The 13,013-nt window shown below is 38.4% G+C and overlaps 1 protein-coding gene across 9 annotated transcripts in view; it reads right to left on the bottom strand.

The window, feature by feature from the left end:
* ADGRL2 (adhesion G protein-coupled receptor L2) overlaps nt 1-9,419 on the bottom strand; it is a gene marked incomplete at its 3' end in the record, with an annotated part of 124,668 nt that extends 115,249 nt beyond the window's left edge. For all 9 annotated transcript variants that reach the window (XM_080348695.1, XM_080348696.1, XM_080348697.1 and 6 more), the window contains exon 1: nt 8,890-9,419. In XM_080348695.1, coding sequence (XP_080204821.1) covers nt 8,890-8,962 — 73 coding nt within the window. In that variant the 5' untranslated portion in view covers nt 8,963-9,419. The remainder of the gene's footprint in view (nt 1-8,889) is intronic.
* Between the last annotated feature and the right edge of the window lie 3,594 nt (nt 9,420-13,013).

Here is a 13,013-nt window from a genome sequence, read left to right as displayed (position 1 = left end):
AATCCACATCACAAACCACCCATTTGCCCTCTAGTACTTTCCATGCTTCACTCTTCACGCATGCCAGCTTCATCTGTTGGAAATTAAATGATGCAAAAGCCTAAGCAGCAAACTGTTCATTTTTGTTTTATTCTGAGCCATTAAAAAGCATAATCAATTCTAAGCCACGAACCCACTTTTTTTTCAATAGACTTTCAATGGTAAATGTTAACAATGTCAAAGAATAAATCCCAACTTTATTTTTAAAGTAACATTTTATCATTTAAAAATAAGAAGTCAAAATATTAAAGGCAATCTGCAAGCCGAAGTTAGAGTAAAGAACTGGGGCAGTTCAATGGGGAAAAATGCGAGAAATTAATGTGAAATACTGTGGAAGGCAGATCAAGTCACACACATAGTCAGAGAGGATCAGTGGGGACCAGGAAAATCCAAGTGAAGCTCACTAGAAGATGGTTAAAACAGAAGTGACATGAAATAGTGCTGAAGTCTTTAAAAAGCAAACATTTCTCGTTGCTTTGCCAACTAAAAATGCAGCAGATAGGAGAATCTGGTTTCAGTGTCAACTTCCTCTCAAGTTTCCTAAATGAATTACTGAATTCAAATTTAACAGGAAAATTGCTCAAACAGCACTATGCATTAATTGTGCTTTCTGCTGGAACAGAACAAAATGCTACCTGGCTCCTGAGAGAGACATCAAATCCCTGACAAGGGAGAACACAAAAGTCAGCTCTCCTTCCATCGTCAAGATCCCTCATAAAACTCGCCAAGTGCCGTATCCAACAACTGAAAGTTATGTGGTCCCCCTGGGTCTCTCACACGTATGTGTTGCTCAGGCAACACATGAAAAAAAATCATCATTTTGCTTCCCAACTAGTCTCCCCCACACACATTTTATACACCAAGAAAACATCAATTATTATTATACTAGTATAAAACAAAAAGAATGAAACATTCCCAATCACCTGCACTGGTCCAACCTCTGGAGGAACAACCTCCCCTAACATCACCAACACATCGCGTACATTTATATGGGTTGCCCTAATGTCACCAAGACATGGATGAACCATCTCCCTGATGGAAAGAAGGACCCATGAACCAAGCTAACAGTCATACAACTCTGTTTCTTTACACAGAATCACAGAACATTAAGGATTGGAAGGGACCTCGAAAGCTCATCCAGTGCAATCCCCCCATGGAGCAGAAACACCCAGATGAGGTTACACAGGAAGGCATTCAGGCAGGTCTTGAATGCCTCCAGAGAAGGAGACTCCACAAGCCCCCTGGGCAGCCTGGGCCAGGCTCTGTCACCCTCACCCCGAACAAGTTTCTTCTCAAATTTAAGTGGAACCTCTTGTGTTCCAGTTTGAACCCATTACCCCTGGTCCTATCATTGGTTGTCAGCAAGAAGAGCCTGGCTCCATCCTCCTGACACCCACCCTTTATATATCAGTAAACATTAATGAGGTCATCTCTCACACTTGAAAAGAAAGCCAGGAGCTAGAGGTTACAGAAACACACAGGGCTTTAGCACAACTGGGTTGAAAGCCAATGGAGTAGTTCAAGACTGTTTCTGGAAGGGCAGGAATTACAGACGCCTTCAAGTAAAAGGATTTTTTCAGCTCCTATCTATCAGAAAGAACTGGATGTTCAAATTTATCATGCAATATCTTCGGATATGAGGTATGGCACATTTACAGAATCACCTATACAAAATCTATCTTGTGTATAAAAACGTAAAAAAAAAAAATAAAAATAGTATTCCTGAAAAAAGTCAACAATGGTTGGAAAAATATCCAGTATTCATGTGTTTCATTCAAAACGTCAATCCAAACAAACCATCAATGGACAAACTAGTACTGTCTACAGAAATGAGTAAAACTGGAGCAGATCCAGCTTTGACAGAATGAAATTTTATCAAATCTAATGTGACTAGAAATAAAAAACCTGCAGTGCGATTCTACCAACACAGGCACGTAATAAGTACCACATAAAACCGAAAGTACAACAAAATTATTAATGAACCTTTACTACATTTGTGTGTATTTTATTCTCTTGCCTTTCTTCTAATTTTATACTTGGACGGTATATATAAAATTGAAGTACTGCTTTAGAGCCATATTGTTGAAGTACGAAATCATATCACAAACAATAAAACCATAATAATCAGAGGGAATAACTATAAATATTCTTCTAACCAATCAATGTTAATATGACACTAATTAACCACTGTAAAAAGCCAGACAATTTTTAAGTGTCTCTTCCACAAAGGTTGCTGTATAAATATATGCAGCTGCACAACGACATGACAGGAGCTCCTGTTACTTTTAAGTACATTTATGACAAGAGTATGGATGGACAACAAGCCAAGAACTTGTCCCTGTGAATGCTTTTATCTCCTCTTCCTCACGTAACACAACCTGGAACACTACCACACACAGGGAAGCAGGCATACACATGAGAAACATATCAGACCTGCTTGGGTAAGTCCTTTTTCTGTAGTGCTTTCACCTTACATACACTTGCTGTTATTAAGACATACACGCAACACACAACTAGCACAAAATGTATTACTTTTCTGTGCCGCTTACTCACAGAGGCAGATGATGAACATCAATGGATCTACTTGCAAGTATAGAGCCCATTATGTGCTTGTAGAACTCAGCAACGAATATTAAATCTAAAATCATTATACTTTATGATAATTTTTATAATCTGATCATAAGGACACTAAATGTAATAAGAAAGCCAGTGCTAAGGCATTCACTGGTTTCAGATGCTTCAGGCAGTTACGCTTCCATTTTACACTATAACCTGAAAGTACAATATGAAGACAATGCTGTTAAAGCTATATAAAAAAACCTTGTTACTGAGACAAACAGTATTCTTCCATTTGATGGAAAACAGAAGTGAAAATAAATACTTTTAAAATACAACTGTTAATAAAAGTAACTGATATGGTTTTTTCTATATTTAGTAAGACAATACTAATGAAGCCTATTTGTTATTTAAAAGATATTCTGTTCAAACTCTGCTATTCTGTGCTTGGAAAGGTACCCTACTGTAATCAACTAATCTCAAACATACCTAGATTTATATTTACTAAAAGCAAAGCCCCTTAGGCAGCGGTGTCAGTGTAGGTTAGCTGAAGGCTGAGTCAATGCTCTCTCACTGCAGTGGTCAGCATGGCTCGCCTCACCCACCACGACCCACCGAGGTTATGGCAACGAAAGATGGTAAACTGAAGTAATAGCTTAGAGGGCTCTGAAAATACAACATCTGCCCTTAGGACAACACACTGTGCTTCTACAGTTCTACACGTTACATGGCTCTTTTCTTCTTCTGAATACAGAGCTCAAGAAGATGTGAAATCTCCCCTCATAAATGAGCATCGTTTTAAGTAACTGAGGAAAAGACAGCATATCAAAATAGTAATACTATTATTCACCTCATAGTAATTACTCATTTATGCTTTTCTCTTTGCTTAAATTATAAGACCCTTACGCTAACATTTCCTAGCAAATTCTCACGTAAATGTTAGTACAGTATTTGAAATGGTTCTTCATGCATTCTTCAACATGGTTCTTCTACATCTTAAAATAGTGGTGGTTTTGCTCTGGTTTCAAAAACGTAATGTTACCGCATAGGATCCTGCAGACCTCACTGCTCAGGGAATACATGAAACGATATTCACTGCCAGCACATTAAAGAATCTCTGGGTTTTCCAGGCAGCCTGTCAGTCTCTATTCTCTGGAAATGCACTTGAAAAGTTTAACAGACATTCTTCTTTACGAAGTCTGGTCTCACTGTTTAGATCCATTTCCTCTTCAGAAGATTATGTTGGGCCTCAGAAAAGGAAAAAGAGATGTCCCAGATACGTATGCACGAGAACACCTCAGTGAAAACTGGCTCTCTCTTCCAGGGGAGAAAATGGGACCCAGTGCAGCAGCTGCTTTCTGCACAAAGCCAATTGCTCCCTTCACAAAGGTATTTTCTTCTGCATAATCTGCATTAACCAATTAAAAAAAAATATTTGCTAAAGAAACATAAAACATATTAAGTATACAAGATAAAAATGAAGATAGTATTGGAAGGCTTATTAGAATGACCCTCCAAAGGTCAGGCAATAACTGGCTGGCCTTAGTATGCAGCGTGTGCTTCTGGATGCTTTACAACCTCTGTTAAACCAAGTAGTTGCCTACTAACCATGTACTTCAGAGCTCTCACTGTGATAAATTCCCCTGCTAGAAATTAAATTAGTGCTCCTATTTGCTCTTGCGTGACTCTGTAATGGGTTTCACCCCTTGTAGAACTTAAATCTGCTAATTAGCAGAAGTTGATTTCTTCTCAAGTCCAGGGTACAAGATATTTTGAATTTTTATCCTGGACAAAATCCTACTAATAATTCCCAATAGACGTGTAGGAAAACCAACGTGCTTTGTTGAGTGTCTGCACCATATGCCTTAGACCAGGGGTGTCAAACCCATTTTCACCAGAGGCCACACCAGCCTCACAGTTGCCTTCACAGGGTCCAGTGTAATTTTAGGACTGTATCAATGTAACTGCTCCTATATTTTGAATTTCACCCTGTATCAATGTAACTACTCCTATATTTATACAGTCTTAAAATTACATTTGGCCCTTTGAAGGCACCAGCGAGGCTGATGTGGCTCCCAGTGAAAATGAGTTTGACACCCCTGCCTTAGACATTCTGAGTGGCTTTATACGAGGCTGAAGATCTGAAGCAACACACTGAAATAGCGAACACCTTTGTATTGAACCAATGTATGTTATCTGCAGTTAGTATGTCTTGTCTTTAGTAAATGCTCTGATGTTGGATACACACTTAAAGCCACTTCCAATTCAACAGTCAGCTCCTTGGCTGGCATTAGTGGAATTTACAGGAATTCATATTTCTCAGCGTAATGTTAATTAAAATGTACATTCAGAGGCAAAGACAAGCTGGATTCTTTTAAAAAAAAAAACATTAATGCCATTTAGGAAAATAGAATTAAATAGATAATAAAAGCATGATGCTTCTTCCTTCGGACAAAGCATAGCAAATAATTCATAATGAAATGAATTAAAATTGTATTAAACCTTGATTAAAATAAAATGTAAGCGAAGGAAACTATTTCACTGCTTCCCAAGCACTTGTGCTTCTAAAGCAGCATAAGAGAACAAAAACAAAAGGCATCTTTATAAAGCTACTCAAAAAGGTGGACTTCGTAAATGAGATAAAGCTTATAATATCAAAACTTCTACAGCTCAAAAACCAATTTTAATCAGAATGTTTAGCTCTGACATTTTTTTTCATATGCATATTAGTGTATCTGTCTTAACTTGCTTGAAGAGAAACCAATAATATGTGTAATAAGGTTTTTACTCTGCTTTGCTATGGAAACAAGGCACGTGTGATCTCACTCTGACTTCCTGTGTTTTCTCAGATAATTTTTAACTTGTTGGATAATTTCACCTAATTAGGAAGGGAAAAAGAAAAATAAAGAGGTAGTGTCAAAAGTAATTCATTCCCTACAGTTCGTTTGAAACGGGTAAGTAAAGGTGTAGGACTCAACTGCACGGACCAAGAGGAGCACGAGCCCCCATCTTTTGGGAGACGAGAGAGCGGGGAACTGCCACAGGAGCTCCCATTTCCCGCAGCAATGAGCCTCGGTGCAGGCTCCACACAGCCACCTGCATCGCTCTCATTCAAACTGCTTTCTAAGGCAGTTTTTTCAGCCTGTCTTGTGTAATAAAATCGTAGTTTTAAAGACATACCTGTAGTAGAATATGCTAGAAAAAGGGACAGAAAAAAGATCTTCAGAAATGACATTAATATTGAAACTCATTACTTCAGCTTTTCATTCCTTTTCCCTGCCTCTCATCTTTTCCTTATTTTGGGCAGCACTGCTTGCTGTTGATGGTAATAATGATGTTTTTCAAGCCTCTACACAGCAATATTGACCTGTTGTTGATCAATGTACCAGCAGTGTATAATAACCCGGCGTGGTTTTCCCCTCCAGCTGCCAGCACTCCTCCAATCCAGGTTCATTTTACCTGAAGGAACAGACTGCTTCAAAAGCAACCCCACCCGCACTGCACTCGCCAGGAAAAACACAGCAAAACCAAGACCTTCTTAACTAAACATACCATCCCTATTTGGATAGGTGACACTAAAATAAAACCGCAGCCTTCATATAACTGTGCCTGCTTTCTGATTCTCCAGTGAGTTAAAGTTAAAGCACTGTGCGAGTAATGAAGTCTTTATCTTGATTGGAAAATGTTTCATTATATGAGCAAATGAATCACTTGTCCACACCCAGGATCCCTCCCCCCCCCTCCCAGTTTAACTGTACAGAAACATTAAAATATAACAGCAGGGAATTCAGCCAGGTTTCATCTCCCCACCAACTGCACAACCTGCATATACTATAAGATTTCTATAAAAAGCCCTAAGTGCCAAGTGAGAGAATTAAAGATTTTCTTATTTCTAGCAAAAGTTAGATGCTCTTATTTTAACCTTTGTTCATGTTCGTACTTCCAGGCATGAAGTGCTACTAAAGCACGTTACACTTGGCATCTCTTATTACTGAAGCAGAAGGCAATGTAATCTTGTGAGAAAGTGTAATAATGCGGTATTCATTTTGCTTCTGTGGCTGGAAGCCAACTCTATATTAATATTCATTTCCAGTATACAGATCCACAATATTTCATTTATTTTAAGAATTTACAATTAATTTGGTATGATCCTGTTATCTGCTCCCAATTTCCTTCCCTGTTTCTTTTAGCTGAAAAAGCAGCTCTTGTATAGACTTTAAAAAAGTAAATTCACAACTGAAGCATCAAAAGATTGCTACTGGCTACTAAAAGCAAAAAAAAAACAGGGACAGAACAAAATGAACTTGAAATATTACAGACGACAACGAAAATTAGCTTTCTGCAAATGGCAAAAATGCAATCTGCAGAAGTTCTCAGTTGCCTTTTTCCTTCCCAGCCTCAGCAGATAAAACACCCTTTGCAGCATGCTGGTTGCTGCTGTTTCCAAACCAGAGGAAGTAAGTTGTTTCTCTGCTTTTCCTTCTGTTCTCAAATGTTTTCAACCACCATATAGCATTCAACGTGAATCTTTGTAAAATGTACTAGATATAGGGATGTGACACAACTATGCTGACAAATAAAATCCTTAGTATTTTAAAACTTCAGAAATAAAAAAATAGATGTCTCAACTTCCTACACCTTTGGTTTCAACTAGCGCAACTACTTTTGCAATGTAGGTGCATTTATAATTAACGCAAGTTATTACCTAACCAGCCAGTCCTAAGATTTCTAATTTCACTCTCCTAATATGCATTTACCTACCCTACCTGCGAAAGAGGCTGAAAAACATTTTACCTTCCAGCTGCTGGCACGCACTTTCCTATAAAAGGGAGATTATACCCAAATCCACAGACTCAAGACACCAAGAGAGCAGCCAGTGCAGCAGCTACCAAATCAGAAATGCCATCGAGGATGAAACCATCCAAGATCTGCAGTGTGCTCTGGGAAATGCTGGTTTTCTAATAAATCCTGGCAATATTTAAGAAGAAGGGAAGGAGGGGAAACTGACTGTGAAAGCTATTTAAGTGAAATGAGACTTCCTCACGTTGGGAAACCTTCATGAAGTCTCTTAGGACATACTCCCTTTTATATGTGTATGGTCACACATACATGTCAACAACCTATTTCAGCAAAGCTTGTCTGTCACAACGACACCAGACCTGAGCTGTGTTAGTCTAGAATAAATGCTTACAAAATTACACAGTCAACGTGGAAGACCATATCCAAAATTTAAATTTTAATCTTCGATTTTGCCATCTTTGGGGACTAGATCCTTTTTGTCTGTACATATTTGGGAAAGAAGAGACGAGGAAGCAAAGAAGCTTTTGTAAAGTATCTCTGAAAACTTAGCCTTAAAATTCAAAGAATTTTGACAGGGTAAGGTATGTATCTGCTTTAGAAGATGGTGAGATCACGCCACAGATGCACCGAAGAAGCCTACATAATATATACCAATTACTGAATAATGTAAGAAGGCATGGAGGTGCTATTTTATCACCAAACCAGTCTTTTCACCTGCAATCTAGTCAATCAAAACGATTATACCAGAAATAGCCTCATGTTCTATACAGATATTTGTAATTAAAAATTCATGAACCATGTTTTCTTGATCATTCGTGCTTCTCTATTAAAAGGGCCAGAAGAACAGCTGAGGAAACAGACTAACTGAACAAAACAGAGCTTACAAAGAAAAAAAAAGATAAAATAGATAATACAACTTGTTTTAAAAAGCTTTTTCCTTCCTCATCTCTTTAAGGGCTATTTTAAACACCACACTTGATAGCAGTGGAGGTTTCTTCCCTTTTTTTTTTTTTAAAGACAAAAATATTTTTAAATAAACGCTATTTCTGTATTCACTTTAAGTTTTATTTCCTGAAATGTAACTTGCATTGTTTTAATCTCAATGAAGTGTGTGGCATTTTATTTTCAGCAAACCAAATTAGAAACTAAACCAGGTATTTCATTTGTACTGTATCTGTACGTTGCTTCTAAATGGTTGTGTAATGAAAACACAAAAAAAGAATAAACAGGAAAAGTCAAAAATAAGGATATTGATACTGTCACTTCAGCTACCTGAACACTGTGTTTCAGTTTCAACATAGCACACTTGTATCAAATCCAAAAAATGTATTTTAATTAAAAAGAGACAATTTGAGTCTTATCAATTTAACCTAGAACATGCTACAGATGCTTTTAATTTGACATCCTAAAATGTCAAGTCACCTAACAGAAGTTAATTGTACAGATCATTCATCTCATCTGCAAACTCAAGCAAAAAAATAAACTAAAGCTTACCTTCAGTACACTGCAGGAAGCTGATAATGAGCAGAAACCAAAAACTTTGCATTCTGCAGCCAGAAGACACCATTATTGATCCCTGTAAGAATTTTCTTTGTATTCCTTAATGAATCCAGTTATAAAAGGCCAGCATCATCGAAACCAGTGGTCTGCATTATTCATCTTCATACCTAGAGAAGCAGAGGATATGGAAAAAAAGAAGGAAAAAAAAATCCATCAATAGCTGGACACCAATAATTTGGAATACCAAATTTTATTTGACGTGAAGACAGACATTTTTAATAGAAACTGACAGTATGCCTGTACTATAGTTGGGAATTTGGCAGGTCTGTGGGATGTAATCTCTCAAGATCAGTGATCATTAAACAGAATGCCAAATAATGATACATGTTAAAGTTGAAATTACAAATGTTATTGATGCACTTGCACTAAGACACATAAGGAAAAAAAAAAAGTCATCTTCTCTGAATTTAAGAAATGGGATTTGCAGATGACTAGCCTAAGCTTTCTCCACCCCCTAAATCTGACACAACCTGCATTTCTCTACCTCAAAGAACAACAATAAAATTAAATCTAGGGCACTGCCATATTTCTTATGGATTTGAAGCATGAAGCAGCGGAGAACAATGGAGCTACACCATTCAACAGCAAGGCTCTGCAGGTCCCCTCCCTGCCGCGGCTCCAGCATCCCCTCTGTGCTACACATAGGTCACTTTCCTCGGATGAGAAGCAGTAACAGCAGCTTTGGTGACAAAACACTCTGTTCAGTGAGGAAGGCTCTTCATGTGACTCTACACTATGCCCTATTTCTACTTGAACAACACCTTCAGAGAAAAGGGAATAAACACAACGCATGAGACTCTCCTTTCCTCAGCCTACTGAGAAATATCAACCAAACGACTACTGTAAACGACGTACCAAAGGAAGAATTCTTAAAGGTAGTATTTGCATTTGAAAATATAATTACAGTAAAAAGTGCAGTAGCTGTGATAGAAGACTTGACAGCAGAGTGCTCCCTTTCGCTAATGACTTCATTCTCTCAGCAGCCAGCTGAGTAACTACATGCATCCTCTTCCATATCTCCCTGTATGAAGCCAGATCGTGCTTCAGCCCCAACTACTAGAGAAAAATTAACATCCATATAGAAATAAATTATTTTTAACTACAAAGCCGGCTCTATCTATTACAGATATGTGAAGCATCTCTGAAAGAACGACACTCTGAACACTGCGGCAATTATAGATCCAAAGAGCTGAGTCTGGTGTCACATTGGCTTGGTCTCTCCAAGACCGACAGACAGGACTGTGTGGATGTATTTCTGAGATATCTGAAATTAATGTTACTTTAAAAACATGTAACGATGACTTTATAAAAATGTAAGTGGCGAGATCCAAGGGCCACTTATGAGTCTTACAAGTACTCGAGCATGTTGAGGGTTTTAAAAATACATTTACCCTTTTGACAAGGAGAACTGGAAAGGATGAAGAGCACAAAATGCCAGACAAAGAAATTCTACGAGCTGTAGACCATTTTCAGAAGTATGAAGTGTAACTCCTTTTATATTAGTCAATGTTAATATTAATCAACGATTAGTTTGTTCCCTGAGCACACAGGCAGCAATAAGACATTACGGCACAATTTCTCTGGCTCTCAATGAAGGCAATGTGACTGTGGCAGAACAGGAGATTATTAAATAGCCAAGTAGGCTTCTTTACTTTGCTCCTCTTGAAGAGGAGGGATGTCACTCCATCCCTCTCACACAACACAAGCATGCTTGTGATTTCTCACACAGGGAAATGAAAGAACTGACATCTGAGGCAGACTGATTTTACGTTTATTTACACAGAGAACCAAACCCTTTTTCCAATTTCCAACTACAGACAGGTGCTCTTCAACCACAGGCACTTTTATCACACGTATTCCAACAAATAGCACACAATAGCAAACAGTGCTTCGGTGCCGGACAGGCGGAGCGTGGCTCTCCCTGGCACAGACCCATCTGCCTAGAGGTAAAAGATGTGCCCTCAATTTAGCTGGTGATACACCAGCTGCTACCGGACAACGCAGAAGCAGTTATGAAGAGACAGTTCATATTGTAAATCCAGATCTTTCACACTGGGCTGAGAGTGCTTTGCTACTCCACAAAGGATGCACTGCATTCAGCAGAAATTACAATTGCAAAGGAGCTCCTGCTGAGCAAAGAAGAAAAAAAATTGTCACCATGATATATCCAAAACACCCTGGAGATAGTTCAGCTAAAAGCTTGGGAAGAGCTTGGATTAATTTTTTTACCTGTAGCACCCAAAGGAAAAATCATAAAACTATTTCACAGACACTACAGACTAATCAGCGTAATTTCAGCAAGCAATCAGAATAATCTAAGAGAATAGACACAGAACAATAATGGCTAAAAGTGAAATTAAGTCAGCCTTCTGATTGCTCCCAGTCTGTCCAGAAGATTTTGACTTCCAGAGACTCAAGTTTTATCATTATTTCCATAACATATCGCTGCATATCTAGATTTTGAGATATATTCCTTCACCTTCAAGTGGATAGTGACATACTTGTGCTTTATCATCCTTAACCTCCTTACTGTCTTGTGGGCTTTTTTTAAATTGGAGTGGAGGGAAAGGGTTGTGTTAAAAACAATAATCAAAGCATCACTTGCAGTACCCAACAACTCTCTAGGAAACAGCTGCAAAGTCTATAGCAGAGACTTCTTTTTAATCGAGTAAGAGCTCCTGACCTTGCAAACTGTCTTAACTATTTTAATAAGAAAGCGCAGTTTCTGAAAGGATGTTAATGTTTCGTGATACTAAACCCAGCAGAAATTATTCGACTAAAAATAAATACAAAACATTCTAAAGACAAATTTAAACACTTTGTGCAATATATTGTTCTCTCTAGATTGCTGTAACCTAAAGACATAGAATTTAACTCAGTGTGCTGCTGCAAAAAAAGAATTTAAAATAAACTAACCAGCCCCTACCACAGTATCAGTAACACATGTTTTTCTAAAAAAGCAATAAAATATTAGGCAGTGTTTGAAAACTGATGCAAGTGGATTTGGTTTTTCTTCCTTCTTTTCAAATAAAAATTAACAGCTTTAAAACGAACAATTTTTAACACAACCTATATATTTGAGAAATTCTATGCGGCTCCAAGTAAAAGAACGGTGCAGTTCTGAACCAACTATTCATCAGCGTAACAAAAGCTAATCCTGAAAAAGGTACCCAGACATGAGCTGGAGCCAGCGAGCACTCCAGCTATAGACACTGCCGTCAGCTGTGTCCTTCTGACCATCCATCTATCAGCGATACTGAGACTGTCAGTGCCACCTCACAACAACAAATCCCAAACCAAACAAGGAGGACCAGGAAAAGATGTATTAAGTTACTTCTTTGTAAACAGAAAAAGGAGACCATGGCAAGCGGCTGCCCTGCACAAATAACTTATTTCCCTTCAGACCTTAATAAACCTATTCTCTGGATCACTGACTGCTTGTGCTTGTGGGTGGGGCAGATAGAAACTCCCTACAGCAAAAGGTTGCTTGAATTTCAGAGTGCAATAAAAGCTGCCCAGAAAATCTCGGCTTGAACTCCAATCCCCACCTCTGGGCCATACTGCACTCTCCCATAGAGAAAACAAAACACAAAAACACACATACACAAAACCACACACGCAAAAAAAAAACCCAACACACAGTCCTTCGCTGGAAACAGAGCGGTTCACCTTCTTAAGTTTCTTCACGTATGTGATGTTAAAGAAGACGAGATCAGTAACGGAAACGTTAATGTTCAAACCTGTACAATGCAAAAGTATTAGGCATCTCTTCATACCATATGCATAGGCTGTGCTCCAAGTCCCAAATATCTTAGTGCCTCTACCTCAATTCCTTGTTCTTCTGTACTTGTGAAACTTCTGACAGTCGGAACGCGGCCACTGCAGGATACGTGCCACTGCTGGCCATCCCTCCCCCTGCAACATTGCTCAAGAGCACCCCCGAGATAAGAGAAAGCCGCTCCAAGCATGCTCCTTGAAATACTCTTATCTTTGAAGAAAAAGGCCTCTAAAGGACTGCTGCATCCCAACCCTACTCTGTTTAACCTTCCCAAGGTTTT

This window comes from Nesoenas mayeri, assembly GCF_963082525.1.
Source record: "Nesoenas mayeri genome assembly, chromosome: 8".
NCBI classification, from domain to species: Eukaryota; Metazoa; Chordata; class Aves; order Columbiformes; family Columbidae; genus Nesoenas; species Nesoenas mayeri.
Note: the sequence above shows the minus strand (reverse complement) of the source record. Positions and strands in the feature narration are given on the sequence as shown.